The following is a 12,937-nucleotide window of genomic DNA, read 5'->3' as shown; positions in this document are numbered from 1 at the left end:
GTGCTCCTGCTGTACAAGACACAGATATGGAGCAGCTTCTGCCATGAAGAGCCCAGCGTCAGAAATAGCAAGATCTTTCCCCTAAACAGCTTGCAAACTAGGAGCAAGGCACTTATTCATGTTTCCCTCCCTGTCAATGGGAACAAAATGCAGCCTGGTGCCCTGTAAGCAGCTGGTGTTTAACTGGGGGAACCACGCTGGGGACAGTCTGGGCTTAGCCAGCGGATAATGCGAGCTCGCTGAAAAACAGCTCTGCTCCCAGAGGTGACAGCAAGGACTGGCTTATTTGACCTTGGCTTCTCCAGTGAGTTGATGTGCAGTATAGCTTAAGAATTTCCATTATTTTGGCTCTTGCCCATGCACACAAATCTGTTGCGTTTTTTCGGGGCCAGTTGTAACACAGGCTGTTGACACAGCGCCAGGAGTCAGGCTAGACCTTCAGGGAATCGTCTTCATTGGATACTACTATGCCTTACCTATATTGCAGATATGCCTTATTGCTGGTGATCTTCTAGCAATTCCTTGCAGCCTCCAGGACCAGCAGCTGCCCGGCGAGCTGGCTCGAGTGCTGCTGGTGCGCTCTGAGCCATACCTGTGAGTTCTGCCGTGTGTGCTAGAAATCCCCGAGCAGCTTCAGCTCCTTCGGAAATGACAGCCAAGGCACTGCAAGCAGATTGCGGGGAAGGTGTTCCTAGCCTCAGTCTGAGATTTTATTTTTTTTATTTCAAATATTTTCTCTGACATAAGCTGAGCACGGTGCTATGGTGGGAGAGGTTTCTCTCTCACGCTTCCTTTCTCTCCTGGGGTGCTGCCTTGAGACTGTCACTCCACCCTGGCTGCTCATCGAGGAGGTTGCAGCCCTCGTCCCTCCCTCTGCAGAGTCGCTGCAGGGCGTGCAGCCTGATCTGAGCTGGTGATGTAATTTCCCATCTGCTTTTTAAATTTCTGCCTTGTTAAAAACCACAGCAGAGAAGGAAGGAGATGGAGGAAGAGAGGGGAGAGAAGACCCTTTGCAAACAACAGTCTCAGGAGTGCTCCTTCTCCCTTACTCTCCCGTGATGCCCATTTTAATTTGTGTGCTGCAGTCTCTACTCCTGAGACAGGTTTGTATTTCACCATCCCAACTGTTTTTCACTTCACCTCAAAACAGAGGAAGAAAACAAAGTAGAAGCAGAGACACGCTCACCCACCCTGGGCTAGTTGGAACAAGCAGGACAGGGGAGCTGCCATGGCGATGGGATGCATTAGCCTCATGAAGAGCTGAGATAAAAGAGCTCTTCATTATTCCCTTGCAGATTGAGTTAAGGCTCTCAACAGCATTTAAGCTTACTACCTTGAGTAGTCATTTAATTTTACACAAGTGTCTAATGTGATACCCTTATCGCCAACACTTCCCGAGTTGTAGTGTCATGCAGACGTCTGAGCACAAGAACTCACAGCTGTCGATCCTGAGAGTTGCCTTCAGATCTGGACCTTCAGTGAAGCACTGGTTTTGGTCTGAATTAGAATGGCTGCTGCATTATAACAGGACTGCCAAGCCTGACTTCTTGGCTTTTGTTCTGCTCAGCTGATGCACTCTCAAAATGTGGTCTTTGCCCTCAAGCTCTTGTCCTCTACACTTCTCCAAGGAGTCTTGATCGTTAGTTCACTTTTGCTGCTAGAGAAATATCTTTCATAAGCCTTCTTTAGATCTTATCCTCTAAAGTTATTGTGTGATACCAAGGGATTTTTCAGAGCACAGATATTAATAGGAGTCAACTGAATTGCTGATACCTGAAAACAGTATTTTAGCAATTCTATATTTTGTACACCAAGACTTCTTCACCGTGATTTCAGATAGAATATTGCCAGAACGTGTTTCTTTTCGCTGTTAGGACTTAGGCTGAAATTCATGTGCATGAGCAAATTCGATCTTGACTTTAACGTGAGTGCTGACACCAGCAGATGAGCAGCACGAACACACCAACACGCGTGTGTGTGTGGTTTGAAACCCCTGTCACACTCCCTTCGAGAAGGACAGGTCTGAGCCAGCAAGGGTGGTGACTTAGAGCTGTGAAGTGGCGCTGGGAAGGCAGGAGGGCGGCTGGGGAAGGATGAGGAGCAAGGCTTGGGTAGCAGGGGGTGTTGGAGGTCAGAATTTCAGCAGCCCTGGCAGAGCTGCGCAGGAGCTGGCAGCACTGTGGGACACGAACAGGTTGTCCACTGGCAGGACCGTGTGGGATCACAGGATGGGGACAGCAGGTGTTACCGGTCAGGATTGAAATCCATCAGCTGAGGCTTCCTGTGCTCCAGTTGCCACAACTTTTTTTTTTTTTTTTTCCTTTATTCTATTTTTTGGAGGAGAGAGTCTGTGGGAAGGGGGCAGCTGCGTTAGCTCCATTTCTAAATGGAGTTTAAAATATTAGAGGAAATCTGAAAAAAAAAGGTGCAAAAGACAGGTGCAAAGCAACTTCTTCCTGCCGGTACATTTGCACGGCTGCATCCTGTTTGAAATAGGCTGGCCCGTGGGTCTGCACTGGCAGGGGGACAGAGGGCTTTGCCTTGCAGCCGGTGTGGGAACCAGCTTCCCGGTGTGCAAATACTGCACTGTGGTCGTTGTATTTATAGCTTTCACTGAAGTCATCCATTCATTTCAGCTGTACGACTGAGATGCCAGCAGAAGCTGAATAATTGCCACCTAATGACCAGATTTACAGAATCTGACAAGTGCTTGTTTATCAGGAGGAAGGGAAGAATGATCACAGAGTATCTTGTGCATGACAGCATATTTACAAAAAGGCCTTGGTTAGTCCGTTTTATGACACTTTGATACATTTATTGCTGCTCTTCTCAGGTATATAGAAGAGAGTTCTTTATTTATTTTACATTTATTAAGTACACTTCTGATCCTTAACAATTCTGGGGTTTTGTAGGCTTTCTATGACACCGGGTGTCGCTTCTCCCCCTCCAACACTAGAATATTGCAGCTGTAGCTAATCCTCTCGGCGCTGCATAGGCAGAGCTGTGTGGGTTTTTTCATAGATTTTGGAAGGATATTGTACAGATGGAAAGGTCCTCTACATGAGATTTGATCCCATTTAATATTTCCATTGAGCCGCATCTCAGAAAAGCTTTGCATCAGTTGGATTCAAGAACTGGAGATGATAAGACAGTTTAAAAAGGGAAGGGAGCAAAGGGTGTTGGATTTGAGCTAAGGAGGTAAGAAGGCAGCATGGTCAGTGGCACTTTTAAAAGGTAAATCTCTTGTGCCAGCACTGGCAGTGACATGTAAATAGCTGAGGGAGAGGTACACCCAGTCTCGCATCGCAGGTAGGTATTTTCCGATAACGGTTTTATCAGCTTAGAAGGATTATTATAGAATTATTGTCAAGGTTTATTCTTTGTACAAGATGATTTGTGCCTCCTAGAAAGCAGACTGAAGTTAACTCTGGGTTTTTGGTGACTTTAGGCATTAGCTGTTGAGGAATATTCTCAAAATTGCCATGGGTTACGTGAGGAAAGGATTTGGGCTAAGAGTCAGTGAACCAGACTTCTCAAGTAGCTGTCTGGAGCCCTTACTGGTTCCTTAAACTGTTGTGAGATGTGTTTGTGGCCTGTGATTATGTTTCTCGCGCACTGGCTTGCAGGACAGGGTATTCAGATCCTTTCCTACAAGGTGGATGCCAGCTGACGGTGTGGGCTCCCTGTGAACAGAGCGCGGATGCCTTGCCGCTCCCAGCCTGCAGCAAAGCCTGCCTGACAGCGGCATGACCTTACTCCCATTTTATTTCAGGAATGAGCACCCTGCCTCCTTGTTGCAGCTGCAGCATGCAGACCAGGAGCAGTGATGTGACTTTTTTTTGCAGTGATGGCCTATATGCAGTTTGTGGAAGACTACTCAGAGCCGCAGCCGTCCATGTTCTACCAGACCCCTCAGAACGAGCACATCTACCAGCAGAAGAACAAGCACCTCATGGAAGTCTATGGGTTCAATGACTCCTTTATCAGCTTAGACCCCTCTCAAGATCTGGCACCTCCTCCTGCTCTCCCACCGAAACAGCGGCAGTTGGTGAGTGACATCCGCGGTGCCCTCCCTGCCAGGACACACCGGCCTCCCAGGAGCTGCTCTGTTCTTGCCGCTCCTGCTTCTGACAGCCTGCGGTGGTGGGAGGATGTCTCATTGGTGGTACCACAGAATGCTCTTTGTTGTCTTGTTAACAAGTTTAGAGGCATTTTGCATCATCTACTTTGAGCGCCTGTGCTCCTTTCTAACCCCACATTCAGACAATTTCCCATAAGCTCTGAAAGTCCTAAAATGCCCTAAAAATGAAACATTGGTCTTCCACATGGCGTAGCTGAATGTGTGGCAGACTGCAGGCTTGTGTAACAACAACTGCTTTGAAGGTTTTGACACTGGGCCACAAGATTTTCAAGAGGTTGCTGCACTGTTGTCCCCAATGCTGTTTTGAAACTGTTGTCAAGGATGCCACTAATAATAGCCATTTAAACATAAGAGCTGCTTTTACGGCTCAGTCTTTGCCAGAGCCACAGAACTTTGGTATAGCCGTTAGTTAACTCGTGCGTGTTTTCTCCACATTAGTCCCCTTGTGTGATTCGGGATGTCACCTGGTTTTCAGTGTTCTGCTGGCCCTCCCAGGCTGCTGGCACAAAAAGGCAGATCCACAAGTGTATGTGTGTTGGGTGGTGGGTTTAACAGTGCACCAAGTGCCATTTTCCATGTGGGGGATGAAATCCTGGCCTCGGTGATGGCAGCAGCAGTGTTGTTTCCAACCTCAATGGAGTTGGGATTTTGTCCTTTTTTTTTTAAGTGTCTTCCTTTCTTTTATTTTTTTTTTTTTAACTACAACCTTAGGGGCTTTGTTTATGGTAATTATCTGATTTGCTCTATTAAAGAAAAGAATACATCTTTTGTGCTGATGTAGCTAACTGAAATTGGCCGTGGCTTTAACAAAACAGGATGAAATGTGGGAACAGAGCCATGGTTTTACCATCATGAGGGCAACTGTTGCAATATTTCTTCATGTTATCTATGCTAAAGTTTGACAGTCCCAGGGCGTTACTTTTTAATCAAATGGGAAAAGCAACTGAGAACTCTAATTTTGGGATTTGCATTATTACATTCCTGTGATGCAGGTAGGAGTCCTAAAAAGATAAAGTAAACTTTCCAGCTTAGCAAAACTCGGTATTATGCGTTATTGCTTTGTGGAGATGAGACCTTCAGCATCCACCTCCCTTCTGCTTTGCAGGGACACTGAAGAGTCTACAGGAGTTCTCCAGAGTCTGTGGTCCCCTTGTCAGTGTGATCCTTGCACTGTCACTTGGACCTTGTAGTCCCTTGCCCTACCTCCTCCTTCTAGAGGTGGCTACGCTCTGGTCGTAGTTTCCAATGGTGACTTGGTCTATTCCATCAGGAGAGAGGGTGTGTAAAGCACAGATTTCAAACCAGATCCTGAGAATTATTTATTAGCATGGCCCTTGTGCAGAAGGGAAGTTTTACGCCTTTTCTGAATTTGTCAGCTGACGCAAAGCGTTTCTTGGTTGCACTTTAATCATTGTCTGGGCAGCCAAGATGTCACTGGTTTGCCTGCCAGGCATTCTTGTACTTTCACAAGCCGATCCCGTCAAGGTGTTGCTTGCAGTTCCCCTGCAGCAAAGGTTTCTTCAAGTGCAGCCTCCCACCCTTGCCTTCATCTTTCTGTTGGGAAAGTGGGGGAAGCGGGTGATGGCTTATTCAACAATCCCTGTAAAAGCCACCAGACTCGTGTTCCTCTGCTCCTGCTGCTGTGAGAGTGTCTGAAACAGCAAATCACATGGGCATCAGCTGCTCTAGCAGCGGGCAAGTTTTGCTGGATGGACTCCTCTATAAAATAATAATTAGGAAGTCCTTTTTTGTGAGCTTCGGATCTTATGTATGAAACATTGTATGTTATATTCAGCAAGTCAGAGCTGAGAAAGCCTAGCTATACCTTAGCCTCCCTCAGACTCCTTACTGTAGTGGAATCCAGGAGAAATTCCTTAATAGCGTTTGTTACTTACAGTGTAGTATCTCCCTCCTGGGAAAACGATACATAATTTGGGATTGGACTGAAAAACGGCTGCACATCACCGTTATCCAGTATCTCAGCAGCACAGTGAGGGCCCATAGCTCACATCTAAGAGACCAAGTTCCCATTCTGCAAGTTGCCACAAAAAATAGTAGTCTGCAAGAACCGGCTGCTTAGCAGCCAGAAGCAAGAGCCGGTTCCTCCTTCGGGCATCTGCCCCCCACGCCATGGGGAAGAAGGGCAGCGAGGAACAGCTTGCCTCTCCCCGCAGCAGCTGGCCAGGGGTGAGCTGGAAGGGAGAGGCAGGAGTGTATTTTTAAGGGATTTGTGAAACAAAGACGATTTGAACTGTGATTGTTGTCATGCCTCTTGAGGTCAAGAAAGGCATATTGGTGTGTCTGGCTCTGATGAACTGTATGAAGAGCTGTTTGTTTAGCGAGCCATTATATGCATTGTTTTACGGTTAGCATTTCTTATCCTTTATTCATAGCCTTTTCTCTGCTCTCTTTCTTTGTCTCTTCTGTCTCTTTGCTTTCTTCCCCCTCTTCAGCAGGCGTCCTATGCTGCCTCTTCTTTCCCTTCTGTCTCCTACTGTGTCCAGCAAACTAAAGTGCCCTTCACCCCCGAGGACACCGGTGCCACTCAGGGCCTCACTATGTCAGTCTCTAACTCCTTTCTCAACCGGCACAGCTCCTTTCCTGTGCATTCGGTGAGTTGCTCTCCGCACTTTAACACGTGTGCGTGTTTGTGTCGGTGAAACGCTGGTGTGCAAACTTGGTGCTTGTGCTCGCGGTTGCAGGTAGGGGGTTTTGAACTCATGTAGTAAGCACCCAGGTGAGAAAAACTGTGTGTAAATGTTACTAAATGAAGCACAGGGGACGTGTGACTTCCATTACTTCATAAACACGCTGGTATCGACAGTTGTGGCGAGGGACTGACGAAGGAGGGCTGGCCGCTGTGCCCAGTCACACTCCTTTGACCTACGTGTTCCCCAGGCTGCACGCTGGAGCTGCAAAGTCTTTTTGTTCCATTGCGTATTGTCAGTGATGTGGATGAGTCGATTAAAGGCTGCTGTGTGAATCTGGCCTTTGGAGAAACAATGAGATGCTGTCTCCAAAATACATGGATTTAGTCAAATATATGGAACAATGGCTGCAGCTCCTTGAGCGTGTTTTGGTTTTTTTTTTTTTGAAGATGGCCTCTACCGGATCTTTCATCTCATATTTGCTTCTCTGCTTCCCTTCACGTCTCCGTGGTCCCAGACAAGCTCAGCAAGCCTGTATGATTTGCTGACAAATGAGCAGGGTTTTCTCTCCTACAGCACTTGTGAGCAGAAGAGAGAATGGCAGGAGGAGCTGAGAATTATTTAAATCAAAATAAGAACAATCTTAGAGCACTGCTTAAATCTGTGATCAGCTGCTTAAATCAAATGGTAGTAATAACAAAGTGTTAATATAAATGAAATTAAATCTAACCATGGGATCCTACCAGCTCATCAGTATGGGGCTCGTTTGCATGTAAAACTATGTGGTTATGCTCTGATTGCTGTGTGATGACAACTGAGACTAGACTATTTTTTAACAGTGACCTGGATGTTTAGTAAATTAGATTTCTTCTGGAGAAGAAATTATCAGACAAGGCTGGAGAAAATTCAGAAGTGTTCAATTAGTTTAACATTAAATGTTTGAAAATGCTATCCTCCCACTGTGCCACAGCTATCTTCCCGTTCCAACACTTAGTCTCTATAAATTAGCGATAATCATTGGTCCGAAGGAGAGGAAAGTATTCAAGTACTTTACAAGTAGTGCTCCTTCGCAAGCAATGAATTAAAGCTTTTGGCTTCCACTTGTGGGAGAGGGAGCAGTATCACAGTTCTGCTGCACAGATGAGAAGGCTGAGGTGCAGAAAGGTTAGTGCTTGCATAAATTTGTGGTAAACAGTTTTAAAATTAGAAGTAATGCAAAAGTTCTGAATTGTACAGCTCTCTTGTTTGATAGTGATCCTTGGAAGCAAAACAGAGCTGACAGACTAGGTAAAAGCACTTGGCTATTTTTGTTTTAATTGAGAGGCTATAAATATGATACTATAATGTTCTAAAAATATGTGGGCACTTTCATTTTAAAAAGTGTCCTGGTTGGATTAAATAGTTACTGCCTGCTAATTGTTCTGACCTGTTCTCATCTTGCTTTGGACTACATTATTGTGAAAGTATTATTTTATGAAATGTTAAAACTTCATTAAAAAATCCTTATTCACTTTTGCAAGGATATGGTGAGGGGAAAATAAATGGCTGGAGCTTGAGAACAGTTAGACAGTGCACTGTCAAATGCACAAAGGAAGTAAGCTGCATTTAAAATGGTGATTTTTCCATTAATGCCTTAAATTATGATAATCTCATAGTTGCTCATGACTCTAGCTGGTCTATTTTTTCACCAGCAAAAATGAGATTTTCACTCTGACAGTGTCTCTTTGTCTCTGAGCTGCAAAATACCAATGTCCTTACATGCATCATAGCTGACCCATGTAATACCATAACCGTGGTTTATCCCATTTCCCTGTCCCTAATAAGACAGAGATGTGAAACAGCTGTCAGGCTTTGGATCGTTCCCAGGGTGACACCCTGCATTTCAGCACTAAGAAGGAGCAGAGTCCCTCTTGCAATCTGCTCCCCAGCATTGCCTGGAAGACAGTGCGGTTTCACGCGAGGGACGCCACGAGCTGCACCAGTAACAGTTTAAGCACATTGCTCTGCTCCTCTTATTCTCATGTCTGCATTTTTCCTCTCTCACCAGACGAAGGCCACTCAAGTGAGCCCTGTGGTGAACAATAAACCTGTTAAAAAATAAGCATTGGCTTTCCAGCAGCCCCGGCAAGGGAGTGAGTGCTGGGGAGAGTACACCTTTCATATACCAGCCAACTGAGGGGTTGGCTTCTTGTGTGCCCTAATAGCAGTGGTGATTATCAAATCTCTTAAAATTATGTCTCCTACATTAATTGTTACCCATTCCACATGGGAAGCAAAAACCTCCCTAGATCAATACCAGGAAGGCAGAGCTGGTAAACGAAGTAGCTGTCCATCGACCCAGCGTGAGCAATGCATTGCAGGTTTACCAGGCGTAGCCAGTTTTCCCAAAGTGCCCCGTGCTTCTTTCCTTCCCTGGAGACTGGCCTGGGGTGGACAGCGGGAGTCAATCCCAGAGGGAAGACCTGGTCCTGTACCCATCTGCTCAAGTGCAGGCAGCAAAAAAGCTGAGCCTACACCATGTTCTGCATGTTAGCACATCTGCTCTGTGCTCCAGGTGAAGGACTAGCGCCTTGCTACTGATTTACAGGGTTAAAAGGACTGTTTCCAGTGTTTTGAAGCAAAGAAGAGGTGAAGTTGTATCTTTACTCTTAGTTTTTAATTTATGACTTTTTTTTTCTAGAACCCTGATTTTTTTCTTTCCAGAAGCCACCACTGCTCTCTCAACCCACTAATCACTCTTTTCCCTTCTTTGCAGGAAATTGTGTCAGAGGTAATAGCTTTTACTGGATAGAGGCAGATCTTGAGCAACTGGATCAAACCTCATAGGTTTGGCAAGTTGAGCCTGTTTCTTACCACGTCTGATTCGTGTCTGGCCTCTGCGCCAGCAAGGGTCATGTTTGTAGTGTGGGCTGATGTAGGGAAGTGCAGCATCGCGTTCCCCGTCCCATGCACAGCAGAGCCACTAAATCCCACATCGCTGGGACAACTGGACTGCACTGTCAAGAATCATCTAGGGATTCCCATCTCTTCTGAAAGTACTTCCCATTACTAAACAGTGCAAAAGGAGGTATGCGATAAGAAAGCATCCTCCTTGGTGGTTGTTGGCGGTAGGTTTTCTCCAGCTGATCACCTCCCTTTCTTCATCTTGTGAAGACGGAGATGCTGTCCTTTGGTTTATCAACTCCTTGTGCTGTTTGACTGGAAATGGGTGGGCAGGTATCCGAACGGCAGGAATCAAATCTCACTGCTTCCTGGCAGCTGGGGAACTCTGCAGTGATGGAGGAAATCAATCCGGTGACAAGCTATACTGCTAACCATCCACGTATTTTCCGCCAAAGCCTGCAGAAAGTGTTGCATTCAGTTACAGCTAGAAAGGTTTTCCTCGCTGAAACAAGGAACGCCGTTGTTTCTCCAAGGCATGTACGTGCCGTTAGTGGAAATTTGGCTGCATCCTCCACTATGGAGAAACTTGCCTTTCTCAGAATGCTGTTTTTTTTCTTATGTTTTCTTTTTAATTAAGAAAATTTCCAGTAATTTTCCAGAAGACAAATTGGCTGTTGGATTCCAGCAGAAGGCGCAAGTGATTTCCTTATGAAAGCTCCAGTTCAGTGCTTCTGTTCTCACTTGTTCCCACTGTTCTTGAGCAAATTGAGCAAGCGCACAGAAAATTCACGGCAACTGTTTTTCTTTCTTGTGTGTGGGCTAACGTATGTTCAGGAAAAGGAGGGTCAGATAAGTGTTTAAAGACATGTGCGATGCAGACATGTGCTTCCCATGTTTTCCCCACCTCACCCCTGTTCGTGTAGCTCAGTTCCAGTCTGCAGCACACACCACAGCCCTGGACATCAGCAGAGGTGGAGCTGGTTTGATTCATGCAGTGGGAACCGCGATCAAACCGGGACTGGGAGATCATAGTGTGCGAGTTCATTTTTGTGCTAAGCAGGCTCCTTAGTTTGGAGCAGAGGGAAGGATGAAAAAAAGATGTGCATCCATTTAAGCGGCTGCTGAGTTGTAGGTATTGTTTTGCCTTCCCTGTTCGGCGTTCTTTCTGCGGTTGTGTTCATTTCCACCGCCCTGGACAGCGGTATTCATAGTGCTGTCGCATGCTGGCATCGCTGAATCCTGCTTCTGAAAGCCACTTCCTCCGCTGGCTTGTATATTTTTCCTGCAGTTGGAGCACTCCCTGTCTCTGTGTAGGTCTCTAAACTGTCCCCTACTGACTTCACAGGTCACAGGCCACATTTTTTGTGTGACTGATTTTTTTGGACTCTTGTCTTTATCTCTAGGCTCTGCCTTTTAAAGGTCTGCTCACTAGATGTGGTGGTATTGTCTACAAGCTAAACAGGAGTTAATGCTGTAGGTGTGATCAGACTGAATTCTCCTGATATTTGTAAAAAGAGAGATGCATGATAGCATGGTTAATGAATCTTACAAATGTCTTCTTCCAACCCCTTATTTCTTTCATGCAAAGGTGTACAAGAAACCCTTCCACTTCAGGAGAAGTTTGGATTTTGTGGGGTTTTTTTGTGCAGAAGCCAGGAGACCCTTTCCCAAGGGAACAGCAAGCCCTATCTATCCATCTGCTATGCTAACCATCGCTTCAGAACAGGGAGGTCAGCTGTGCAGCCAGGTCCGAGACTTTGCTGAGAAACATTGAAGCGTGAGGAGTTGCTGCCTTTCCTGTGGCAGTGCTTGAAGCCGTTCTGTTGGCAGCTTGTGCTTCCAGCCATTCATCGCAGGAGCATTTCCTTCCTCATTACCAAAGTACCTGGAAGCCCAGCATTGTGTCATGAGATAGGAAGTCTTTTCCAATAGTTGTCTGTGCAATTATATTCCTAGGGCGTAGCAGCTTTGAGCAACACCCAGTATTTTGTGAACATAGCTCTCTACTGTTAGAATTTGGGCATCCAGTTCTGGCACATTACCCACGTTACTGCCTTAATAGCATTAGCAGAGGAGATGTAAAAGATTGATCCTTTCCTCTGATAGCTTCATGTTTTGGAAGTCTGATGCTCTATCTGATCTGGGAGTGTCTGGCAGGATCACAGATTAATTTGGCAGAAGCAGTCCATAGGGTAACTGAGAAGGCTGTGCTTAAAAGGTAAAGACTGTGTCTGCTGATGCTGCAGATGCTCCAACAGCCATATAATTGAATTCAACTTTGAATTTAGGATGGAGACTGCTGTAACTCGCAACTAGTGACTCCCTGCATATAAACACCCTCTCTCCCCGTTACTTGTGATCGGCCATGCCTAGAGAACGCAGAGAAGCGTCTCTCTTGAAATAAGTTTCCTATTAGAGTGCTTATCTCCTGCCATCTAATCCAAATAAACGGTCATAATGTCACTGACCTTTGGGACATCCTGTAACACTGCTGCTAATGATGGAAAGCTGTTCTAAAATATTGACTGTTGCAAAAAATCAAAGGCAGCAAATTGAAAACGTTGAAAGATGCCATCTCTGGAGGGCCCCTGTGTGTCACGGTGTGTGGTAAATACTCGGGTCTGGGCACGTCAGCTTCCTGCTGTTCCCAGGAGGCAAGACTGCTCCGAGCTCAAAGCATGCTTTGTGGAGGTACTTCCTAAGTGACAGATAGGTTTTTTGAAAATCCACTGTACTGGTGAGAGGAGAGGGATCTCTCTCTCCTCCCTGTGTTGGCCATTTGCGGTCTAGGTCAGGATCCCCGGTGCCAGGAGACTGTCTTCTGGTCCTGTGGTGGGAGCCTGACAGCATGGCCCGAGTTTGGAAGGAGGAAACCATCCTTTCTCAAAGGATACGACTGAACCCTGCTTTCTAGCTTTCCCAGAGATGATTTTTAAGTCCTTCACTTAAAGCAGAGCCGTGGCGCAGGAAGTTGTGTCAGTGCAGCCATACTGACCCTGCAAGAAACCTTCTAAGAAGCGAATTAAAACAAGCACTGATTCATTTCCAAGATAAACTGTTGCCTGTGATATCACAGAAGGACTAGAGGAAAACTAGTTTGCTTGTGACAGTTCTGTTGAATGGACTCTCCCCTCCCAAAAAAAGTATGTCTTTTAAAGGATGACAGGGCTTCCAACAGATGTACAACACCCAAGCTCCATGGAAGCCGTTGCCGCAATTCCCGCTGCAGCTGCTGGCTGGGGTGGGTTGGGTCGGGTGGGGGGGA

General features: G+C 46.1%; 1 protein-coding gene across 1 annotated transcript in view; it reads left to right on the top strand.

Annotated features, from left to right (window-relative positions):
• RAPGEF1 (Rap guanine nucleotide exchange factor (GEF) 1) overlaps nucleotides 1–12,937 on the top strand; it is an 82,165-nt gene that overhangs the window by 50,794 nt on the left and 18,434 nt on the right. Inside the window, exon 10 of the mRNA XM_010074966.1 lies at nucleotides 3,846–4,048. Within this exon, the coding sequence (XP_010073268.1) occupies nucleotides 3,846–4,048 (203 nt within the window). The remainder of the gene's footprint in view (nucleotides 1–3,845; nucleotides 4,049–12,937) is intronic.

Source organism: Pterocles gutturalis, unplaced genomic scaffold, assembly GCF_000699245.1.
Source record: "Pterocles gutturalis isolate BGI_N339 unplaced genomic scaffold, ASM69924v1 scaffold1227, whole genome shotgun sequence".
NCBI classification, from domain to species: Eukaryota; Metazoa; Chordata; class Aves; order Pterocliformes; family Pteroclidae; genus Pterocles; species Pterocles gutturalis.
This window is presented reverse-complemented; position numbering and strand designations above follow the sequence as displayed.